General features: G+C 42.1%; 1 protein-coding gene across 8 annotated transcripts in view; it reads left to right on the plus strand.

The window, feature by feature from the left end:
* The window catches only part of LOC110524143 (3',5'-cyclic-AMP phosphodiesterase 4C), a 165,835-nt gene extending 148,468 nt beyond the window's left edge, over positions 1-17,367 (plus strand). For all 8 annotated transcript variants that reach the window (XM_090235356.1, XM_090235357.1, XM_090235358.1 and 5 more), the window contains 3 exons: positions 3,696-3,818; positions 7,857-8,039; positions 10,605-17,367. In XM_090235356.1, coding sequence (XP_090091482.1) covers positions 3,696-3,818; positions 7,857-8,039; positions 10,605-11,159 — 861 coding nt within the window. In that variant the 3' untranslated portion in view covers positions 11,160-17,367. The remainder of the gene's footprint in view (positions 1-3,695; positions 3,819-7,856; positions 8,040-10,604) is intronic.
* Positions 17,368-20,941: the final 3,574 nt, after the last annotated feature.

A 20,941-nucleotide genomic window follows, 5' to 3' on the forward strand; every position in this document is an offset into this window, starting at 1 on the left:
ACATGGCCATTTAGCAAAACCTTTTTCCCAAAGTCACTTAACGGTACATTTAACACACACAAAACATTATGAACTTACTCGTTCCATGACATTGACTGACCATGGGAATCAAGGTGAAAGCTATGATCCCTTATTCATGTCACCTGTTAAATCCACTTCAATCAGTATAGATGAAGAGGAGGAGACAGGTTAGAGAAGGATGTTTATGCCTTGAGATATAGATTGTGTATGCCAGTCAGAGGGTGAATGGACAAGACAAAATATTTAAGGGCCTTTGAACGGGGTATGGCAGTAGGTGCCAGGTACACCGGTTTGAGTGCTTCAAGAGGGCCACCATGGTCCCAAGAAAGCTAAGGTAACTGAGCTAAATGACTACCTCCCCATAGCACTCACTTCTGTCATCATGAAGTGCTTTGAGAGACTAGTCAAGGACCATATCACCTCCACCCTACCTGACACCCTAGATCCTGGGTCTCGACCATGCCCTGTGCAACTGGGTCCTGGACTTCCTGACGGGCCGCCCCCAGGTGGTGAGGGTATGCAACAACATCTCCACCCCGCTGATCCTCAACACTGGGGCCCCACAAGGGTGCGTTCTCAGCCCTCTCCTGTACTCCCTGTTCACCCACGACTGCGTGGCCATGCACGCCTCCAACTCAATTCTCAAGTTTGCAGACGACACTACAGTGGTAGGCTTGATTACCAACAACGACGAGACGGCCTACGGGGAGGAGGTGAGGGCCCTCGGAGTGTGGTGTCAGGAAAATAACCTCACACTCAATGTCAACAAAACAAAGGAGATGATCATGGACTTCAGGAAACAGCAGAGGGAGCAGCCCCCTATCCATATCGACGGGACAGTAGTGGAGAGGATGGAAAGTTTTAAGTTCCTCGGCATACACATCACGGACAAACTGAAATGGTCCACCCACACAGACAGCGTGGTGAAGAAGGCGCAGCAGCGCCTCTTCAACCTCAGGAGGCTGAAGAAATTCAGCTTGTCACCAAAAACACTCACAAACCTTTACAGATGCACAATCGAGAGCATCCTGTCGGGCTGTATCACCGCCTGGTATGGCAACTGCTCCGCCCATAAGGCTCTCCAGAGGGTAGTGAGGTCTGCACAACGCATCACCTGGAGCAAACTACCTGCCCTCCAGGACACCTACACCACCCAATGTCACAGGAAGGCCAAAAAGATAATCAAGGACAACAACCACCTGAGCCACTGCCTGTTCACCCCGCTATCAGCCAGAAGGAGAGGTCAGTACAGGTGCATCAAAGCAGGGGCCGAGAGACTGAAAAACAGCTTCTATCTCAAGGCCATCAGACTGTTAAACAGCCATCACTAACATTGAGTGGCTGCTGCCAACATACTGACTAAACTCTAGTCATTTAATAATGGAAAATATATGTAATAAATGTATCACTAGCCACTTTAAACAATGCCTCTTTTTATAATGTTTACATTACTCATCTCATATGTACAGTGCCTTGCGAAAGTATTCGGCCCCCTTGAACTTTGCGACCTTTTGCCACATTTCAGGCTTCAAACATAAAGATATAAAACTGTATTTTTTTGTGAAGAATCAACAACAAGTGGGACACAATCATGAAGTGGAACGACATTTATTGGATATTTCAAACTTTTTTAACAAATCAAAAACGGAAAAATTGGGCGTGCAAAATTATTCAGCCCCCTTAAGTTAATACTTTGTAGCGCCACCTTTTGCTGCGATTACAGCTGTAAGTCGCTTGGGGTATGTCTCTATCAGTTTTGCACATTGAGAGACTGACATTTTTTCCCATTCCTCCTTGCAAAACAGCTCGAGCTCAGTGAGGTTGGATGGAGAGCATTTGTGAACAGCAGTTTTCAGTTCTTTCCACAGATTCTCGATTGGAATCAGGTCTGGACTTTGACTTGGCCATTCTAACACCTGGATATGTTTATTTTTGAACCATTCCATTGTAGATTTTGCTTTATGTTTTGGATCATTGTCTTGTTGGAAGACAAATCTCCGTCCCAGTCTCGGGTCTTTTGCAGACTCCATCGGGTTTTCTTCCAGAATGGTCCTCTATTTGGCTCCATCCATCTTCCCATCAATTTTAACCATCTTCCCTGTCCCTGCTGAAGAAAAGCAGGCCCAAACCATGATGCTGCCACCACCATGTTTGACAGTGGGGATGGTGTGTTCAGCTGTGTTGCTTTTACGCCAAACATAACGTTTTGCATTGTTGCCAAAAAGTTCAATTTTGGTTTCATCTGACCAGAGCACCTTCTTCCACATGTTTGGTGTGTCTCCCAGGTGGCTTGTGGCAAACTTTAAATGACACTTTTTATGGATATCTTTAAGAAATGGCTTTCTTCTTGCCACTCTTCCATAAAGGCCAGATTTGTGCAATATACGACTGATTGTTGTCCTATGGACAGAGTCTCCCAACTCAGCTGTAGATCTCTGCAGTTCATCCAGAGTGATCATGGGCCTCTTGGCTGCATCTCTGAACAGTCTTCTCCTTGTATGAGCTGAAAGTTTAGAGGGACGGCCAGGTCTTGGTAGATTTGCAGGGGTCTGATACTCCTTCCATTTCAATATTATTGCTTGCACAGTGCTCCTTGGGATGTTTAAAGCTTGGGAAATCTTTTTGTATCCAAATCCGGCTTTAAACTTCTTCACAACAGTATCTCGGACCTGCCTGGTGTGTTCCTTGTTCTTCATGATGCTCTCTGCGCTTTTAACGGACCTCTGAGACTATCACAGTGCAGGTGCATTTATACGGAGACTTGATTACACACAGGTGGATTGTATTTAACATCATTAGTTATTTAGGTCAACATTGGATCATTCAGAGATCCTCACTGAACTTCTGGAGAGAGTTTGCTGCACTGAAAGTAAAGGGGCTGAATAATTTTGCACGCCCAATTTTTCAGTTTTTGATTTGTTAAAAAAGTTTGAAATATCCAATAAATGTCGTTCCACTTCATGATTGTGTCCCACTTGTTGTTGATTCTTCACAAAAAAATACAGTTTTATATCTTTATGTTTGAAGCCTGAAATGTGGCAAAAGGTCGCAAAGTTCAAGGGGGCCGAATACTTTTGCAAGGCACTGTATATACTGTACTCTAAACCATCTACTGCATCTTGCCATCTTGATGTAATAAATGTATTTCTAGACACTTTAAACAATGCCACTTTATATAATGTTTACATACCCTACATTACTCATCTCATCTGTATATACTGTACTCTATACCATCTACTGCATCTTGCCTATGCTGTTCGGCCATCACTCATTCATATATTTTTATGTGCATATTCTTATTCATTCCTTTACACTTGTGTGTATAAGGTAGTTTTGAAATTGTTAGGTTAGATTACTTGTTAGATATTACTGCATTGTCGGAACTAGAAGCACAAGCATTTCGCTACACATCTGCTAATCATGTGTATGTGACAAATAAGATTTGGTTTGATGCCCCGACAAATTGAGGCTGTTCTGAGGCCAAAAGGGGCTGCAACTCAATATTACGAAGGTGTTCCTAATGTTTTGTACACTCGGTATATTCAGCATGTGGCCCATATGGGAATCAAACCCACAACACAACCCTGGATGTGGGCAGCACCATGCTCTAACCCACTGAGCCATTGGACTTAGTGACTGAAGTAAGTGTGATGAATGGGTATTGTCCTCTGCAGGTGTTGGCCACTGACATGTCCAAGCACATGAACTTCCTGGCTGACCTGAAGACCATGGTGGAGACCAAGAAGGTGACCAGTCTGGGAGTGCTGCTGCTGGACAACTACTCAGACCGCATCCAGGTCAGAGGTCATTCCTAGATTAGTAGATGCCACAGGCAGTGGTGGACTTACCATTAGGCAACTCAGGCAATTGCCCGGGGCCTCATATCATTAGGGTTCTCGTGAACTTGGCATAATTTTGTTTAATAATACAACATTTCTCTGTTATCTTAATTTTTGAACACTTGTAATGTAATGTAAAAATGTTTTTAAAAAAATGTAAAAACATATTTATCTGTTATTGGTCGATATTCCAATGAAAATATCACATCTAGGTATTGGCCCCAGAATTTCCACATCAGTGCATCCTTAAAATGAGATAGAAAGTATGTTGAAGGTCCGGGTGGCGCAGTGGTTAAGGGCGCTGTACTGCAGCGCCAGCTGTGCCACCATAGGCGACGTTGTTGCGGGGGTGTCTGGTGAGGACCTGCCTTACAACAGACCTACAAGCCCTCAGTCCAGTCCAGCCTCTCTCAGCCTATTGCGAACAGTCTGAGCACTGATGGAAGGATTGTGCATCCTGGTGTAACTCGGGCAGTTGTTGTTGCCATCCTGTACCTGTCCCGCAGGTGTGATGTTCAGATGTACTGATCCTGTGCAGGTGTTACACATGGTCTGCCACTGCGAGGACGATCAGCTGTCCGTCCTGTCTCCCTGTAGCGCTGTCTTAGGCATCTCACAGTATGGACATTACAATTTATTGCCCTGACCACATCTGCAGTCCTCATGCCTCCATGCAGCATGCCTAAGGCACGTTCACGCAGATGAGCAGGGACCCTGGGCATCTTTCTTTTGGTGTTTTTCAGAGTCAGTAGAAAGGCCTCTTTACTGTCCTAAGTTTTCATCACTGCGAGCTTCAGCCCTTGGCAGTCCCGTTCTGTGAGGTTGTGTTGCCTACCACTTTGCGGCTGAGCCATTGTTGCTCCTAGACGTCTCCACTTCACAATAACAACACTTCACACTAACAGAGCAGAAATCTGACTTACTGACTTGTTGGAAAGGTGTCCTCCTATGATGGTGCCACGTTGAAAGTCATTGAGCTCTTCAGTAAGGCCATTGTACTGACAATGTTTGTCTATGCAGATTGCATGGCTGTGCTCGCTTTTATATGCCTGTCAGCAAAAGGTGTGGCTGAAATATATATAGTGTAAGTCAAGACATAGTGTCATGTAAATGTAGGTTTCTACATAAATGCCTGAAGTAGAAATCACAACAGTCAAAAGGGTTGAAAAACAAGGGTTTTTCTTTCTTTTTACTATTTTCTACATTGTAGAATAATAGTGAAGACATCAAATCTATGAAATAGCACATGTGGAATCATGTAGTAACCAAAAAAGTGTTAAACAAATCAATATACAGTGGGGAGAACAAGTATTTGATACACTGCCGATTTTGCAGGTTTTCCCTACTTACAATGCATGTAGAGGTCTGTAATTTTTTATCATAGGTACACTTCAACTGTGAGAGATGGAATCTAAAACAAAAATCCAGAAAATCACATTGTATGATTTTTAAGTAATTAATTAGCATTTTATTGCATGACATAAGTATTTGATACATCAGAAAAGCAGAACTTAATATTTGGCACAGAAACCTTTGTTTGCAATTTCAGAGATCATATGTTTCCTGTAGTTCTTGACCAGGTTTGCACACACTGCAGCAGGGATTTTGGCCCACTTCTCCATACAGACCTTCTCCAGATCCTTCAGGTTTCGGGGCTTTCGCTCGGCAATACGGACTTTCAGCTCCCTCCAAAGATGTTCTATTGGGTTCAGGTCTGGAGACTGGCTAGGCCACTCCAGGACCTTGAGATGCTTCTTACGGAGCCACTCCTTAGTTGCCCTGGCTTTGTGTTTCGGGTCGTTGTCATGCTGGAAGACCCAGCCACGACCCATCTTCAATGCTCTTACTGATGGAAGGAGGTTGTTGGCCAAGATCTCACGATACATGGCCCCAGCCATCCTCCCCTCAATACGGTGCAGTCGTCCGGTCCCCTTTGCAGAAAAGCATCCCCAAAGTATGATGTTTCCACCTCCATGCTTCACGGTTGGGATGGTGTTCTTGGGGTTGTACTCATCCTTCTTCTTCCTCCAAACATGGCGAGTGGAGTTTAGACCAAAAAGCTCTATTTTTGTCTCACGAGACCACATGACCTTCTTCCATTCACCCTCTGGATCATCCAGATGGTCATTGGCAAACTTCACACGGGCCTGGACATGCGCTGGCTTGAGCAGGGGGGCCTTGCGTGTGCTGCAGGATTTTAATCCATGACGGCGTAGTGTGTTACTAATCGTTTTCTTTGAGATTGTGGTCCCAGCTCTCTTCTGGTCATTGACCAGGTCCTGCCATGTAGTTCTGGGCTGATCCCTCACCTTCCTCATGATCATTGATGATCCACGAGGTGAGATCTTGCATGGGGCCCCAGACCGAGGGTGATTGACCATCATCTTGAACTTCTTCCACAGTTGTTGCCTTCTCACCAAGATGCTTGCCTATTGTCCTGTAGCCCATCCCAACCTTGTGCAGGTCTACAATTTTAACCCTGATGACCTTACACAGCTCTCTGGTCTTGGCCATTGTGGAGAGATTGGAGTCTGTTTGATTGAGTGTGTGGACAGGTGTCTTTTATACAGGTAACGAGCAAAATTACAGACCTTACAGACCTCTACATGCTTTGTAAGTAGGAAAACCTGCAAAATCGACAGTGTATCAAATACTTGTTCTCCCCACTGTATATTTGATATTTGAGATTCTTCAAATTGCCACCCTTTGCCTTGATTACAGCTTTGTACAGTCTTATCATTCTCTCAACCATCTTCACCTGTAATGCTTTTCCAACAGTCTTGAAGGAGTTCCCACATATGCTGAGCACTTGTTGGCTGCTTTTTCTTCACTCTGCGGTCTGACTCATCCCAAACCATCTCAATTGGGTTGAGGTCAGGTGATTGTGGATGCCAGGCATCTGATGCAGCACTCCATCGCTCTTCTTCTTGGTAAAATAGCCCTTATACAACCTGGATGTGTGTTGGGTCATTGTCCTGTTGAAAAACAAATTAAACCCAAAAAAACAAGCCCCACTAAGCCCAAACCAGATGGAATGGCATATCACTGCAGAATGCTGTTGTAGCCATGCTGGTTAAGTGTGCCTTGAATTCTAAATAAATCACAGACAGTGTCACCATCAAAGCACCCCAACATCATAACACCTCCTCCAGGCTTTATGGTTGGAAATACACATGCGGAGATCATCTGGTGACCCACATCGCTTCTCACAAAGACATGGACTCCAGACCAGAGGACAAATTTCCACCGGTCTAATGTCCATTGCTCATGTTTCTTGGCCCAAGCAATTATTCTTATCGGTGTCCTTTAGTAGTGGTTTCTTTGCAGCAATTTATTTGGGCTGCATTCTGAGGTGCAGTTAACTCTAATGAACTTATCCTCTGCAGCAGAGGTAACTCTGAGTCTTCCATTCCTGTGGCGGTCCTCAGGAGAACCAGTTTCATCATAGCGCTTGACGGTTTTTGCGACTACAATTGAAGAAACTTTCAAAGTTCTTGAAATGTTCCGTATTGACTGACCTTCATGTCTTAAAGTAATGATGGGTTCTCTTTGCTTATTTGAGCGGTTCTTGCCATAATATGGACTTGGTCTTTTACCAAATAGGGCTATCTTCTGTATTCCCCCCTACATTTTCACAACAACTGATTGGCTCAAACTCTTTAAGGAAAGAAAATCGACAAATTAACTTTTAACAAGACACACCTGTTAATTGCATTCCAGGTGACTACCCCATGAAGCTGGTTGAGAGAATGCCAAGAGTGCGCAAAGCTGTCATCAAGGAAAAGTGTGGCTATTTGAAGAATCTTAAATATAAAACACTTTTTTGGTTATTACATGATTCCATATGTGTTATTTCACAGTTTTGATGTCATAACTAGTATTCTACAATGTAGGTGTTCTAAAACTTTTGACCAGTAGTGTATATGTAATAAAAATATATATATTCTGAAAAGATCAAAGCAATAGATTAACGGGGTCCTTTGTGCTTGTCTCAAGGTCCTGCAGAACATGGTTCACTGTGCTGACCTGAGTAACCCCACCAAGCCACTGGACGTCTACCGCCAGTGGACGGACCGCATCATGATGGAGTTCTTCACCCAGGGGGACAGGGAGAGGGACAAGGGCATGGAGATCAGCCCTATGTGTGACAAACACAATGCCTCTGTCGAGAAGACCCAGGTACTGTACTGTACAGCGCATGTGCATAGCATACAAGTAGTGTTCACGCAGGCGAAGGCGCGCAGGCTCTCTCACTCACTCAAATCTGCAAACCCACCCGCAGATCTTTGGCACTGCTTAACAGACCCAGTTGCTTACAAGTTATTGTCATACTGTCTGTTTGAACCCATCAAACAGTGTGGGACCATACTCGTGAACTTTTGCTAAAACCGGTGGTTTAAATCATTGGTCTTACATTTCTAGCTGCTAGATTTTCTCATAGGCCAACCTGTCAAAAATGCTGGGGACGGCCAGCTGAGCAGATCATTCGATCCGGAAACTAAATAAGGAATCAACCTTAAACAGTATAGCCACCATGCAATTGTATTTGTTAAAAAGGTCAACTTGGCCACCAGAGGGAGATTGTTAAACCATCCAACTGCTTGGTTAAGTGGAGTGTTCCAATATATTTTGCATGATGCTTCCATGGCTAAGCTATTGATGTTCCACAAAGTTCGAAAGGCAGTAAGGCACATTTCTGCATATATGACCAAATTCCAAGTTTTTGCTCACCGTTTCATACACATCCATGTGCTTTTACGGGGATTATACGTTAATATTTTTAGCTACATCCACCGTAAAAATAAATCGAAGATGGAGGTCTTGTCAACTGGTTGTATTTTTTCCAAACCATTATGACTGATTGGGGTCACAGTTCGCTAAAACTTCAATGGATACTTTAGTGAGAACGTATTGGGATCAGATCCAACTACGTAGACAATTTTAATTGGCTGCTAAGAATTTTGTTACTGGATATTGCATTGTGGCAAATTTTGCCAGCATGGTTTATGAGAAAAGCTAGCAACTAGCCATTTGAGACCAATGGTTTAAACCAATGGTCTTAGCAAAAGTTCAGAAGTATGGGTCTTTGTGCATTTACAGTGCCTTGCGAAAGTATTCGGCCCCCTTGAACTTTGCGACCTTTTGCCACATTTCAGGCTTCAAACATAAAGATATAAAACTGTATTTTTTTTGTGAAGAATCAACAACAAGTGGGACACAATCATGAAGTGGAATGACATTTATTGGATATTTCAAACTTTTTTAACAAATCAAAAACTGAAAAATTGGGCGTGCAAAATTATTCAGCCCCCTTAAGTTAATACTTTGTAGCGCCACCTTTTGCTGCGACTACAGCTGTAAGTCGCTTGGGGTATGTCTCTATCAGTTTTGCACATCGAGAGACTGACATTTTTTCCCATTCCTCCTTGCAAAACAGCTCGAGCTCAGTGAGGTTGGATGGAGAGCATTTGTGAACAGCAGTTTTCAGTTCTTTCCACAGATTCTCGATTGGATCCAGGTCTGGACTTTGACTTGGCCATTCTAACACCTGGATATGTTTATTTTTGAACCATTCCATTGTAGATTTTGCTTTATGTTTTGGATCATTGTCTTGTTGGAAGACAAATCTCCGTCCCAGTCTCAGGTCTTTTGCAGACTCCATCAGGTTTTCTTCCAGAATGGTCCTGTATTTGGCTCCATCCATCTTCCCATCAATTTTAACCATCTTCCCTGTCCCTGCTGAAGAAAAGCAGGCCCAAACCATGATGCTGCCACCACCATGTTTGACAGTGGGGATGGTGTGTTCAGGGTGATGAGCTGTGTTGCTTTTACGCCAAACATAACGTTTTGCATTGTTGCCAAAAAGTTCAATTTTGGTTTCATCTGACCAGAGCACCTTCTTCCACATGTTTGGTGTGTCTCCCAGGTGGCTTGTGGCAAACTTTAAACGACACCTTTTATGGATATCTTTAAGAAATGGCTTTCTTCTTGCCACTCTTCCATAAAGGCCAGATTTGTGCAATATACGACTGATTGTTGTCCTATGGACAGAGTCTCCCACCTCAGCTGTAGATCTCTGCAGTTCATCCAGAGTGATCATGGGCCTCTTGGCTGCATCTCTGATCAGTCTTCTCCTTGTATGAGCTGAAAGTTTAGAGGGACGGCCAGGTCTTGGTAGATTTGCAGTGGTCTGATACTCCTTCCATTTCAATATTATTGCTTGCACAGTGCTCCTTGGGATGTTTAAAGCTTGGGAAATCTTTTTGTATCCAAATCCGGCTTTAAACTTCTTCACAACAGTATCTCGGACCTGCCTGGTGTGTTCCTTGTTCTTCATGATGCTCTCTGCGCTTTTAACGGACCTCTGAGACTATCACAGTGCAGGTGCATTTATACGGAGACTTGATTACACACTAACATCATTAGTTATTTAGGTCAACATTGGATCATTCAGAGATCCTCACTGAACTTCTGGAGAGAGTTTGCTGCACTGAAAGTAAAGGGGCTGAATAATTTTGCACGCCCAATTTTTCAGTTTTTGATTTGTTAAAAAAGTTTGAAATATCCAATCAATGTCGTTCCACTTCATGATTGTGTCCCACTTGTTGTTGATTCTTCACAAAAAAATACAGTTTTATATCTTTATGTTTGAAGCCTGAAATGTGGCAAAAGGTCGCAAAGTTCAAGGGGGCCGAATACTTTCGCAAGGTACTGTACAGCTCACATATTTACTCCCCCCTGTAGGTGGGATTCATAGACTACATTGTCCACCCTCTGTGGGAGACGTGGGCTGACCTGGTCCACCCTGACGCCCAGGACATTCTGGACACGCTAGAGGACAACCGGGAGTGGTACCAGAGTATGATCCAGCGCAGCCCCTCACCCACCCTCGAGGACAGGGACCTTGACGGGGGTTCAGGGGCCCTGGAGGCCATGGCGGGGGGCTGCTGCACCTCCACAGGGGACAAGTTCCAGTTTGAACTTACCCTGGAGGAGGAGGAGGAGGGCGACGTCGAGTCAGACCTGGAGAGCCCACCCGAGGAGGAGATGTCACTGGGGGGAGAGACTTCTAGGAAGACCCCGGCCCTGTCTCAATCCCCAGAGCCCAGCAGCAGCACCAGACACCGGCCCCCCTCCCCTCACCCTGGCCGGGCCCTCAGTCTGACCACCATGTCAGTTAGGAGCCCCGGCCATCTCAGGACGTTGAGCCCCGGGCTGGACGGGGACGACAGAGACGATATGGACAGAGAACTGGGTCAGGAAGGCAATAGTGTAGCGTACCTACGGCTTGGCACGTAACACCAACCCTAGCCCACCCAGCACCTCATTCAGTCCCTGCCTTGGTTCGTGGGTCCCAGCAGCAATTGGACGTGCAGGGTGGGTTTTTTGACAACAGTCTGTAATGACAACAGTCCCTTTACACTGAAGACACCTTTACACTGACCACTTTCCCTCCGTTTAATCTTGTAGAACAAGAAGTATCGTTATATCCTCTTTTTTTCTCCTTTGTGCCAGATGGGACTTTTTAGTCCTGTTTTCTGTAATTGATTCTAGGGGTAAAGTGTCAGAAACAGACTGCTGTATATGTCTAGCTGATCAAAGGTAGAACTAATTACATGGCTAACCAGTCTCACCAACGTCTCCTGATGGAGCAAGGAATTCTACTGAGAAAATGTCTTCCTCAAAATGATGGAATATAGATTTATTCAATGGAATATTGTAAGGATTGTGATCAATTTACAGGGTCTTAGAACTGTTGCACCATACAATTAGGGGGATTATATTTGTTTGAATGCAGTAAGCATAAACTAGTATATTTCATTTAGTTTCTGAGAGTTCTGTGAATGATAAGTTTAACCAAATCCAGTATCTACCTGAATAGTGAGATAATTGTGACTTAAACCTCAGGGTATGGAGAGAGAAATGATTTTAATGTAGCACAGACTTCTTGGGTGCCCCTTAAGATAGACTGCCTGTTTCGAGTTTTGTCGCTGACGACAAACGTTTTTTTAGAACTTCAAGAGGTTCAAGTTACGCAAAAATACATAACTGATTGACATGTGTCTGGCGCCCTCTATTGATCTAAATGAAGAGTTTGAGTTTGAGAACTAAAGCAAGTTAATAAGTATGGAGTAAGAAACAAACAGTACCAGTATAATTATATACAATGGAGTCTGAAATTATTGACACCCTTGATACAGAATCATTTATAGGAAATCTTTAGGGGTGTCAATAATTCTGACCCCTACCTTTTAGGGGGGGGAAAGTCATTTTTTAGCACAAAATATAGATCAGTATTTTTATTATTTATTTTATACAGTCAGTATTGCTATTCTTTATCAAGGGTGTCAATAATTTCAGACCCCACTGTATACAAGTCAAGCATTTAAACATTTCCTGAAGTACTGTGGTTGATTGGGTTGTTTTAAATCTAGACAAACACCACCACTACACTCATATTCGTAAAATTGTATTTGTTTTTATGGGGTCATGTTTTACGTTTGTCACATTTTTAAATATGATATGAAATGGTTGTTTTCTTTTATATATTTGGGATGTCTTCACTATGTCTGTTTGTCTCTGTGCTTTGTAAGCATAGTTATCAGGGTGCCTCCACCATCCAGTAACACTTTACAATCTCTGTTGTAAATTCATTCAGTTCTGAAGCGCTTGAGCCAAACCATGATTCTACTAGACAGCTTACTGAAGGTTGTGTAGATCTGAGAGGAATGGATAGGTGTAATAAATGTGGTAATAATTCCACCTAACCTATCCGAGTGGTTAAATTGTGGTTAAATTGTCATGTACTGTAGCTTAAACCTATGAAATCCTGTCAGATCTCCACAAGTGTCTAGGGGTTAGGGGCTATGGGTTGTTTCTGGACAGGGCCGCAGAGTAGACTAATAGGGGTTTTTGTCCAGTAGGGTGCGATGCTTTGAAAGTTGCAGATAGAAATGTAGTGAACAGAGATGATATGATTCCCTGTAAAACACAACAGAAAATAATTTCCGTATTGACATTTGATAACTTCCCATTTGCCTGAATAAGCCCCTAATGTCTTGTTTAATTTGTTCTTGAGGGGAAACAAGTTTATAGGGAAAATTGTGTGTTTAGAATTTGAACCAAAGCATCTGCCAGCCTAAGTCATTATGAAATGTTTAACACAATGTTCTCTCTGAACTGTTGATTGTATTCATGTTATTTGATCAATTGTTAGAATTATGCTAATTTTTTTCATGGGAAATGTCGCACCTTAATACGTTGGATGTAATGCTTCGACTTAAATGCCTCATTCAATTTTGTCAAGTTGATTAATGTTCTGCTCTTCACAGGGATACAGCTTTTATCTACAGTATGCGAATGCCAATTGACCACAGCAAAACACTGAAACATCCATTTTCCACCAATGCTGTATAACTTTTAACAAGTATGCTACAGGGAAGGACCAACAGGAATTGTAAGACGTTGGAGAATATGCTTGTACCCCAGATGTACAGTACTAGTCAAAAGTTTGGACACCTTCTCATTCAATGTTTTTTTTTTTTTTTACTATTTGTTACATTGTAGAATAATAGCGAAGACGTCAAAACTATGAACACATATGGATTCATGTAGTAACTAAAAAATATATTTTAGATTCTTCAAAGTAGCCAAGCTTTGCCTTGATGACAGCTTTGTATGAGGAATGCTTTTCCAACTGTCTTGGAGTTCCTACATATACAGTTGAAGTCGGAAGTTTACATACACCTTAGCCAAATACATTTAAACTCAGTTTGTCACAATTCCTGACATTTAATCCTTGTAAAAAAATCCCTGTCTTAGGTCAGTTGGGTTCACCACTTTATTTTAATGTGAAATGTCAGAATAATAGTAGAGAGAATGATTTATTTCAGCTTTTATTTCTTTCATCACATTCCCAGTGGGTCAGAAGTTTACATACACTCAATTGCTTAACTTCGGTCAAATGTTTCAAGTAGCCTTCCACAATAAGTTGGGTGAAGTTTGGCCAATTCCTCCTGACAGAGCTGGTGTAACTGAGTCAGGTTTGTTGGCCTCCTTTCTCACACACGCTTTTTCAGTTCCGCACACACATTTGCTATGGGATTGAGGCCAGGGCTTTGTGATGGCCACTCCAATACCATGACTTTGTTGACCTTAAGTCATTTTGCCACAACTTTGGAAGTATGCTTGGAGTCATTGTACATTTGTAAAAGACCAATTTGCGACCAAGCTTTAACTTCCTGACTGATGTCTTGAGATGTTGCTTCAATATATCCACATACTTTTGCTTCCTCATGATGCCATCTATTTTGTGAAGTGCACCAGTCCCTCCTGCAGCAAAGCACCCCCACAACATGATGCTGCCACCTCCGGTTGGGATGGTGATCTTTGGCTTGCAAGCCTCCCCCTTTTTCCGCAAAACATAACAATGGTCATTATGGCCAAACAGTTCTATTTTTGTTTCATCAGACCCAAGAAGATTTCTCCAAAAGTACAATCTTTGTCCCCATGTGCAATTGCAAACCATAGTATTTTTATGGTGGGTTTGGAGCAGTGGCTTCTTCCTTGCTGAGAAGCCTTTCAGGTTATGTCGATATAGGACTTGTTTTACTGTGGATATAGATACTTTTGTACCTGTTTCCTCCAGCATCTTCACAAGGTATTTTGCTGTTGTTCTGGGATTGATTTGCACCAAAGTACGTTCATCTCTAGGAGACCAAACTCGTCTCCTTCCTGAGCGGTATGACAGCTGCATGGTCCCATGGTGTTTATACTTGCGTACTATTGTTTGTACAAATGAACGTGGTATCTTCAGCCGTTTGGAAATTGCTCCCAAGGATGAACCAGACTTGTGGAGGTCTACATTTTTTTTCCTGAGGTCTTGGCTGATTTCTTTTGATTTTCCCATGATGTCAAGCAAAGAGGCACTGAGATTGAAGGTAGGCCTTGAAATACATCCACAGGTACACCTCCAATTCACTCAATTTATGTCAATTAGCCTATCGGAAGCTTCAAACGCCATGACTTCATTTTCTGGAACTTTTCCGTCTGTAAACAATTGTTGGAAAAATTACTTGTCATGCACAAAGTAGATGTCCTATCCGACTTGCCAAAACTCTAGTTTGTTAACAAGAAGTTTGTGGAGTGGTTGAAAAACAAGTTTTAATGACTCCAACCTAAGTTTATGTAAACTTCTGACTTCAACTGTATATTCTGAGCACTTGTTGGCTGCTTTTCCTTCACTCTTCGGTCCAACTCATCCCAAACCATCTCAAATTGGGTTGAGGTCTGGTGATTGTGGATTCCAGGTCATCTGATGCAGCACTCTTTGGTCAAATAACCCTTACACAGCCTGGATGTGTGTTTTGAGTCATTGTCTTGTTGAAAAACAAATGATAGTCACACTAAGCGCAAACCAGATGGGATGGCGTGTCGCTGAATGCTGTGGTAGCCATGCTGGTTACGTGTGCCTTGAATTCTAAATAAATCACAGACAGAGTCACCAGCAAAGCACCATCACACCTCCTCCATGCTTCACGGTGGGAACCACACATGCGGAGATCATCTGTTCACCTACTCTGTGTCTCACAATGTCACGGCAGTTGGAATCAAAAATCTCACATTTGGACTCATCAGACCAAAGGACATATTTCCACTGGTCTAATGTCCATTGCTCGTGTTTCTTGGCCCAAGCAAGTCTCTTATTCTTATTGGTGTCCTTTAGTAGTGGTTTCTTTGCAGAAATTTGACCTTGAAGGCCTGATTCACACAGTCTCCTCTGAACAGTTGATGTTGAGATGTGTCTGTTACTTGAACTCTGTGAAGCATTTACTTGGGCTGCCATCTGAGGTGCAGTTAACTCTAATGGACTTATCCTCTGCAGCAAAGGTAACTCTGGGTTTTCCTTTCCTGTTGCAGTCCTCATGAGAGCTAGTTTCATCATAGCACTTGATAGTTTCTTCAAGTGCAGTCGCAAAAACCAACAAAGTTCTTGAAATTTTCCAGATTCATGTCTTAAAGTAATGATGGACTGTCATTTCTCTTTGCTTATTTGAGCTGTTCTTGACATAATATGGACTTGGTCTTTTATCAAATAGGGATATCTTCTGTATACAACCCCTCCCTTGTCACAAACGCATTAAGAAGGAAAGAAATTACACATGTTAACATTTAACAAGGCACACCTGTTAATTAAAATGTATTCCAGGTTGCTACATGATTCCATATGTGTTAGTTTGTCTTCACTATTATTCTACAATGTAGAAAATAGTACAAATAAACACCCTTGAATGAGTAGGTGTTCTAAACTTTTGACTGGTACTGTACATAGAGAAGAATCAGTGGAGGCTGCTGTGGAGAGGACGGCTCATAATGCTGGCTGGAACGGAGCGAATGGAATGACGGAAACCATATGGGAACCATGTGTTTGATACCATTCCACTTATTCCGCTCCAACCATTATCACGAGCTCGTCCTCCCCAATTAAGGTGCAACCAACCTCCTGTGATAAGAATACCTCCCATTTTAAAGTGATAGGACAGTGAAATTTGAAATGAACAGTATTTCCAAAAAAGTTCAACAGCTCCAGCTTGGTTAACTTGCCTGGGAACTAACACTAAAAAGTATTCCCCCTTATTCTTTTCCTGGTAAGGCAGGAGAAGAGTACATTAGTATTCATACATACTGTACTTTGACAGTATTCCATTCACTCAGCTGTTTGGTCATGAATAAGCAAACAGCTGAAATAAGAACCTTAAATTGTGATGGGGAGGAGCTCAACTGTATTGAGGGTAAAACGTACATAAATCAGTGCCATTCAGTGTTAAACGTGTTGGCTGAGAAGTTAGAATGGTGATAATTTGTTCTCTTGGTCCCTTTTTATTGCTTTGCTCTGAAACAGTGACACACGACGGCATGCCATTACTGTTGTACTTCTGTTCTATGTCCGTCCTTTCATCCTCAATGTTGTTCCAAGTCCGATATTTATTCCTAGTATATTTGTCTGTCAAAATGTAAGTACTGTAAAAAGAGATCTTAACGATAGAATCTGTAGTTGTGACATGCATTTATGGACTAATATATTCCCATCAGAACCCCAAATATAAGCTTGTTTTACTCCAATGTTTGTAAACAATGTAAATGTAAACAAACACTGTATAGCCTCGAAACATGGTTCATACTATAATTTTGATAGCGTGGAGGGTCAGTCCCTTGCATCCATAGCTCAGTCTATGAATTAGAGTGTGGGTACATTTATCCAGGCCCATTCCTTTTTATTTATTTAGTTACATTGTTGTTTCAATTAAGGATTCTAGCTTTCAATACATTTTTCTGGAGCCTAAAAAAAATCAAGTATACCTTTCAAAATGTATACATCTATCGCTCCAATATTTGTTTAGAGAATTTGCTTCGTTTTGTTTATAATTTTTAAAGCCCAAAGTTTCTGGAGTTCAAGTTGTTCAAAGTGAAAATGCCAATAAATATGGAAACCTGTATGCCTATTAAATTGATAATTTTTGTGCATATTCTTAAATCTGTCTGTGCGCAAATAGTTCATTTCTGTTTTATTGAATCCCGGCCTAATCTTTGATTCAAGCATTATTCTACATGTCAATTTGAACGCGAGATATTATTTGCAATGCAGCTTTCAAAGGTAGCGTGTGCAGAGATCATTCACCGTAAACTGCTGCTTGTGTCGCTCAGCGTTAACCGACAACTGCATAGCAGACTTTTTTATTATTTTTTATTATTAAGCCATGGGTTTACGAAGCCCCAAGTCTGTCCACGAAAATAAGACCACGAAGTTAAGATTTTTTTTGCATGGAGGTCAACGAAAAATGCAATTGCTAATTTGCTACGTGAGGAATTTTTTTGATCGAATAAAGTAGACGATTCGGGATAGTTAGTTTGTTACGAATGCACTGATATAAGTAGACGCATGGCATTTCGGCAACTTTATATCGCATTTGTGTATGCTCTTATTGTCTAGAATGGTCCCACCCAGTGGCGATTTTAGCATGTAAATATTGATGGGGCAAACAACAACAAAAAAGTGGGACGCAATGTCAGCAAAACCACTACACATACTGACAATTGAGATGTACGCAGATAAGAGGCCATCCTTAATTTCAGTTAATACATCAATGAGAAAGCGACCACGGACGTAGTCAATATAACTACTTGTTCAGCACTTTTGAAATGTACAGCGACAGAATTCAGAACATGGGCTGTTCTTACAGTCTTCTCCCTGTACACGTCAGAACCGTGGGATAAACACATGGGGCATATAAACAGACAATGAAAGCTCTTACAATAATCGATTATTACATTTATCTAAAACAGTTTATAGGCTATTTGTGCACCACCAAGTTAGAACAGCAGGTGAAATTAAGAGGTGAAAAATTGACCAAATTATTAGCGTGAGGGACATTGAACGTCGTTTGGGTCTTTGCGTGTCAAAAAAGATACACGTCATATAACATTATTTTCGTGTTTTAAATAGGCTTTTAATTTAACACGTAAAACACACAATTATATTATAGAATGTTGTGTGTGCTGAATTTGCACGTGCAAGCCAAGCACCACCACTTCTATCAGTAGCACTGTCAAAGCTGTACAAAAAAAGTAGCCAGTGTGTTTACAATACGCATTGGTGAAAATAGACCAACATATTAGCGTGAGGCACATGTGTAGTAAACTGTTAGTAGCCCAACATACACTTAGTATTACTTAGCTACAGCATACATTTCTCCCTTGCATATTACATCATTTATGCAGCAGCATACATTACATTGTTGGACTCGTAGCGGTCCTTTGTCAAAGTCTGGCATTCTTTGGATTTATGGTGGGAACTACATTTTTTTTTATAGCCACTCAATTGAATAGCAGGCTAACTTTAGTGGTTTCTTTGCAACGCTTGCAGTTAGCCACTGATTCCTTCCAAACGACTCATTTGATGTCATTCTGTGGCCAATGACCTTGAGCCTTTTTGGATGGGCACTTCTAATATAACTCAATGGCAGAACCCAAGGGGATAAAATGTAAAAGCTCTAACCTTAGAATGGGGGATGATGTCCTGTCCCATGAGTGACAGAAAACAGAGCCAATCAGGTGCAACGCTCTGTATTTCTGCTGGTTAGCCCCACCACCACAAAGCACTGAGCTAGGCTGAAACACCTGCATTTTGGAGCTGCCTGTGAACTCACTTTTTTTTAAAACATTGTTCGCAAACTGATATGTGACATGTATTAATGGCAAAATAACAAGCAAAACAGGCAAGCCCACCTAAGTGTGCCGCTCAAAACGCCCTGAATGACGAGTCGCCACTGGTCCCACCTGATCTCGCCTCCTCCTGCCTGCCTTCCATTTTTGAGGACATTTCCATTGTTAGAGCCATCACTTCGACTATCTTTTCAATATAATAAATCTTGGTTGGGTCTAGATTTAGGGCTCTAAAGAGCAGGGTTTCCCAAACTCTGTCCTGGGGCACCACCCTGGGGGCACGTTTTGTTTTTTACCCAAGCACTATACAGCTGTTTCAAATAACCAACCACAGTATGAGTCATAATACCCATAAAATCTAGAGGTCAAACAAGGAAATGTTTCCAATTATTTTTCCCCATCGAGGATTTTAGAAACACTTATACTGAACAAAAATATAAAACGCAACATTCAACAATTAACGATTTTACTGAGTTAGAGTTCATAAGGAAATCAGTCAATTGATTGGCCCCAATCTATGGATTTCACATGACTGTGCATGGGCACAGCTGTGGGTGGGCCTGGGGAAGCATAGGCCCACCCACTTGGGAGCAAGGCACAGCTGTGGGTGGGCACAGCTGTGGGTGGGCCTGGGGAAGCATAGGCCCACCCACTTGGGAGCAAGGCCAAGTCAATCAGGAGTTTTTCCCCACTAAAGAGCTTTATTAAAGACAGAAATACTTCCGGGGGGCTGGTCTCAGACAATTCCGCAGGTGAAGAAGACAGATGAGGTCCTGTGCTGGCGTGGTTACACATGGTCTGCGGTTGAGAGGCCGGTTGGACATACTGCCAAATTTTCTAAAAAGACATTGGAGGCAGTTTATGGTAGAGAAATGAACATTCAATTCTCTGGCTACAGCTGTGGTGGACATTCCTCTCAACTTGAGACATCTGTGGCCTTTTATTGTCCCCAACACAAGGTGCACCTGTGCAATGATCACGCTTAAGACATCTGTGGCATTGTGTTTTGTGACAAAACGGCACATTTTAGAATGGCCTTGTCCCCAGCACAAGGTGAACCCGTGTAATGATCATGATGTTATATCAGCTTCTTGATATGCCACACCAGTCGTCAGGTGGATGGATTATCTTGGCAAAGGAGAAAGGCTAACAAACGTGTGCAAAAAATGTTGGTTGTGCCCAGTCTTTTGGCTGCCATTGCTAGAAAAAGAGATTTATGACTTTGAAAGAGGGGTCTCAAAAGGACCATACGGTGTTTAAAGGGTGTGTCAGTCACCAGATCAACGCAATAACACTTTTTGTAGCAGTGCCTAAAATAGCATTTTCAACCAAACTATAGAATTACTTGTAGAATCTACCTCAAGGCGCATTGAAGCTGTTCTAGCGGCTTGTGGTGGCCCAAAACCATATTTAGACACTATGTTACCTGTACTTTTGAAAAAAGCTGCACATAAAAGGAACATTGTTCTCCAGGATATGCAAATTAATTTTAAAATAAGTCAAAGGTTTTTCCACAGATAACATTACATGTCTAATGATGTTGACAAGAAGTTGATATTCTGCCATGATTGTTGCTTTTTCCAATAGCTTCAAAATGACCCCAAGTTGGTCATCGATGCATGTCAAATATGTTGGTAGCTTGAGGGTTAAGCTTTCTGGATGGAGGCTTGAAAGATATTTACAAACTGTTCATACAAAACAATGAACCTCAATTTGTTAGCATTGGGTTTATTTATCAATACATAGGGAGTTATTTAACAGAGTATTGTAGAATCACACTGACAAAATATATATATATATTTAAATCGTTCAATTCATGAAATACAGTTCAGCAACTGATGTTTTTGAAAGACCATTCA

Source organism: Oncorhynchus mykiss, chromosome 5, assembly GCF_057628025.1.
Source record: "Oncorhynchus mykiss isolate SJ-2025 chromosome 5, ASM5762802v1, whole genome shotgun sequence".
Lineage (NCBI taxonomy): Eukaryota > Metazoa > Chordata > Actinopteri > Salmoniformes > Salmonidae > Oncorhynchus > Oncorhynchus mykiss.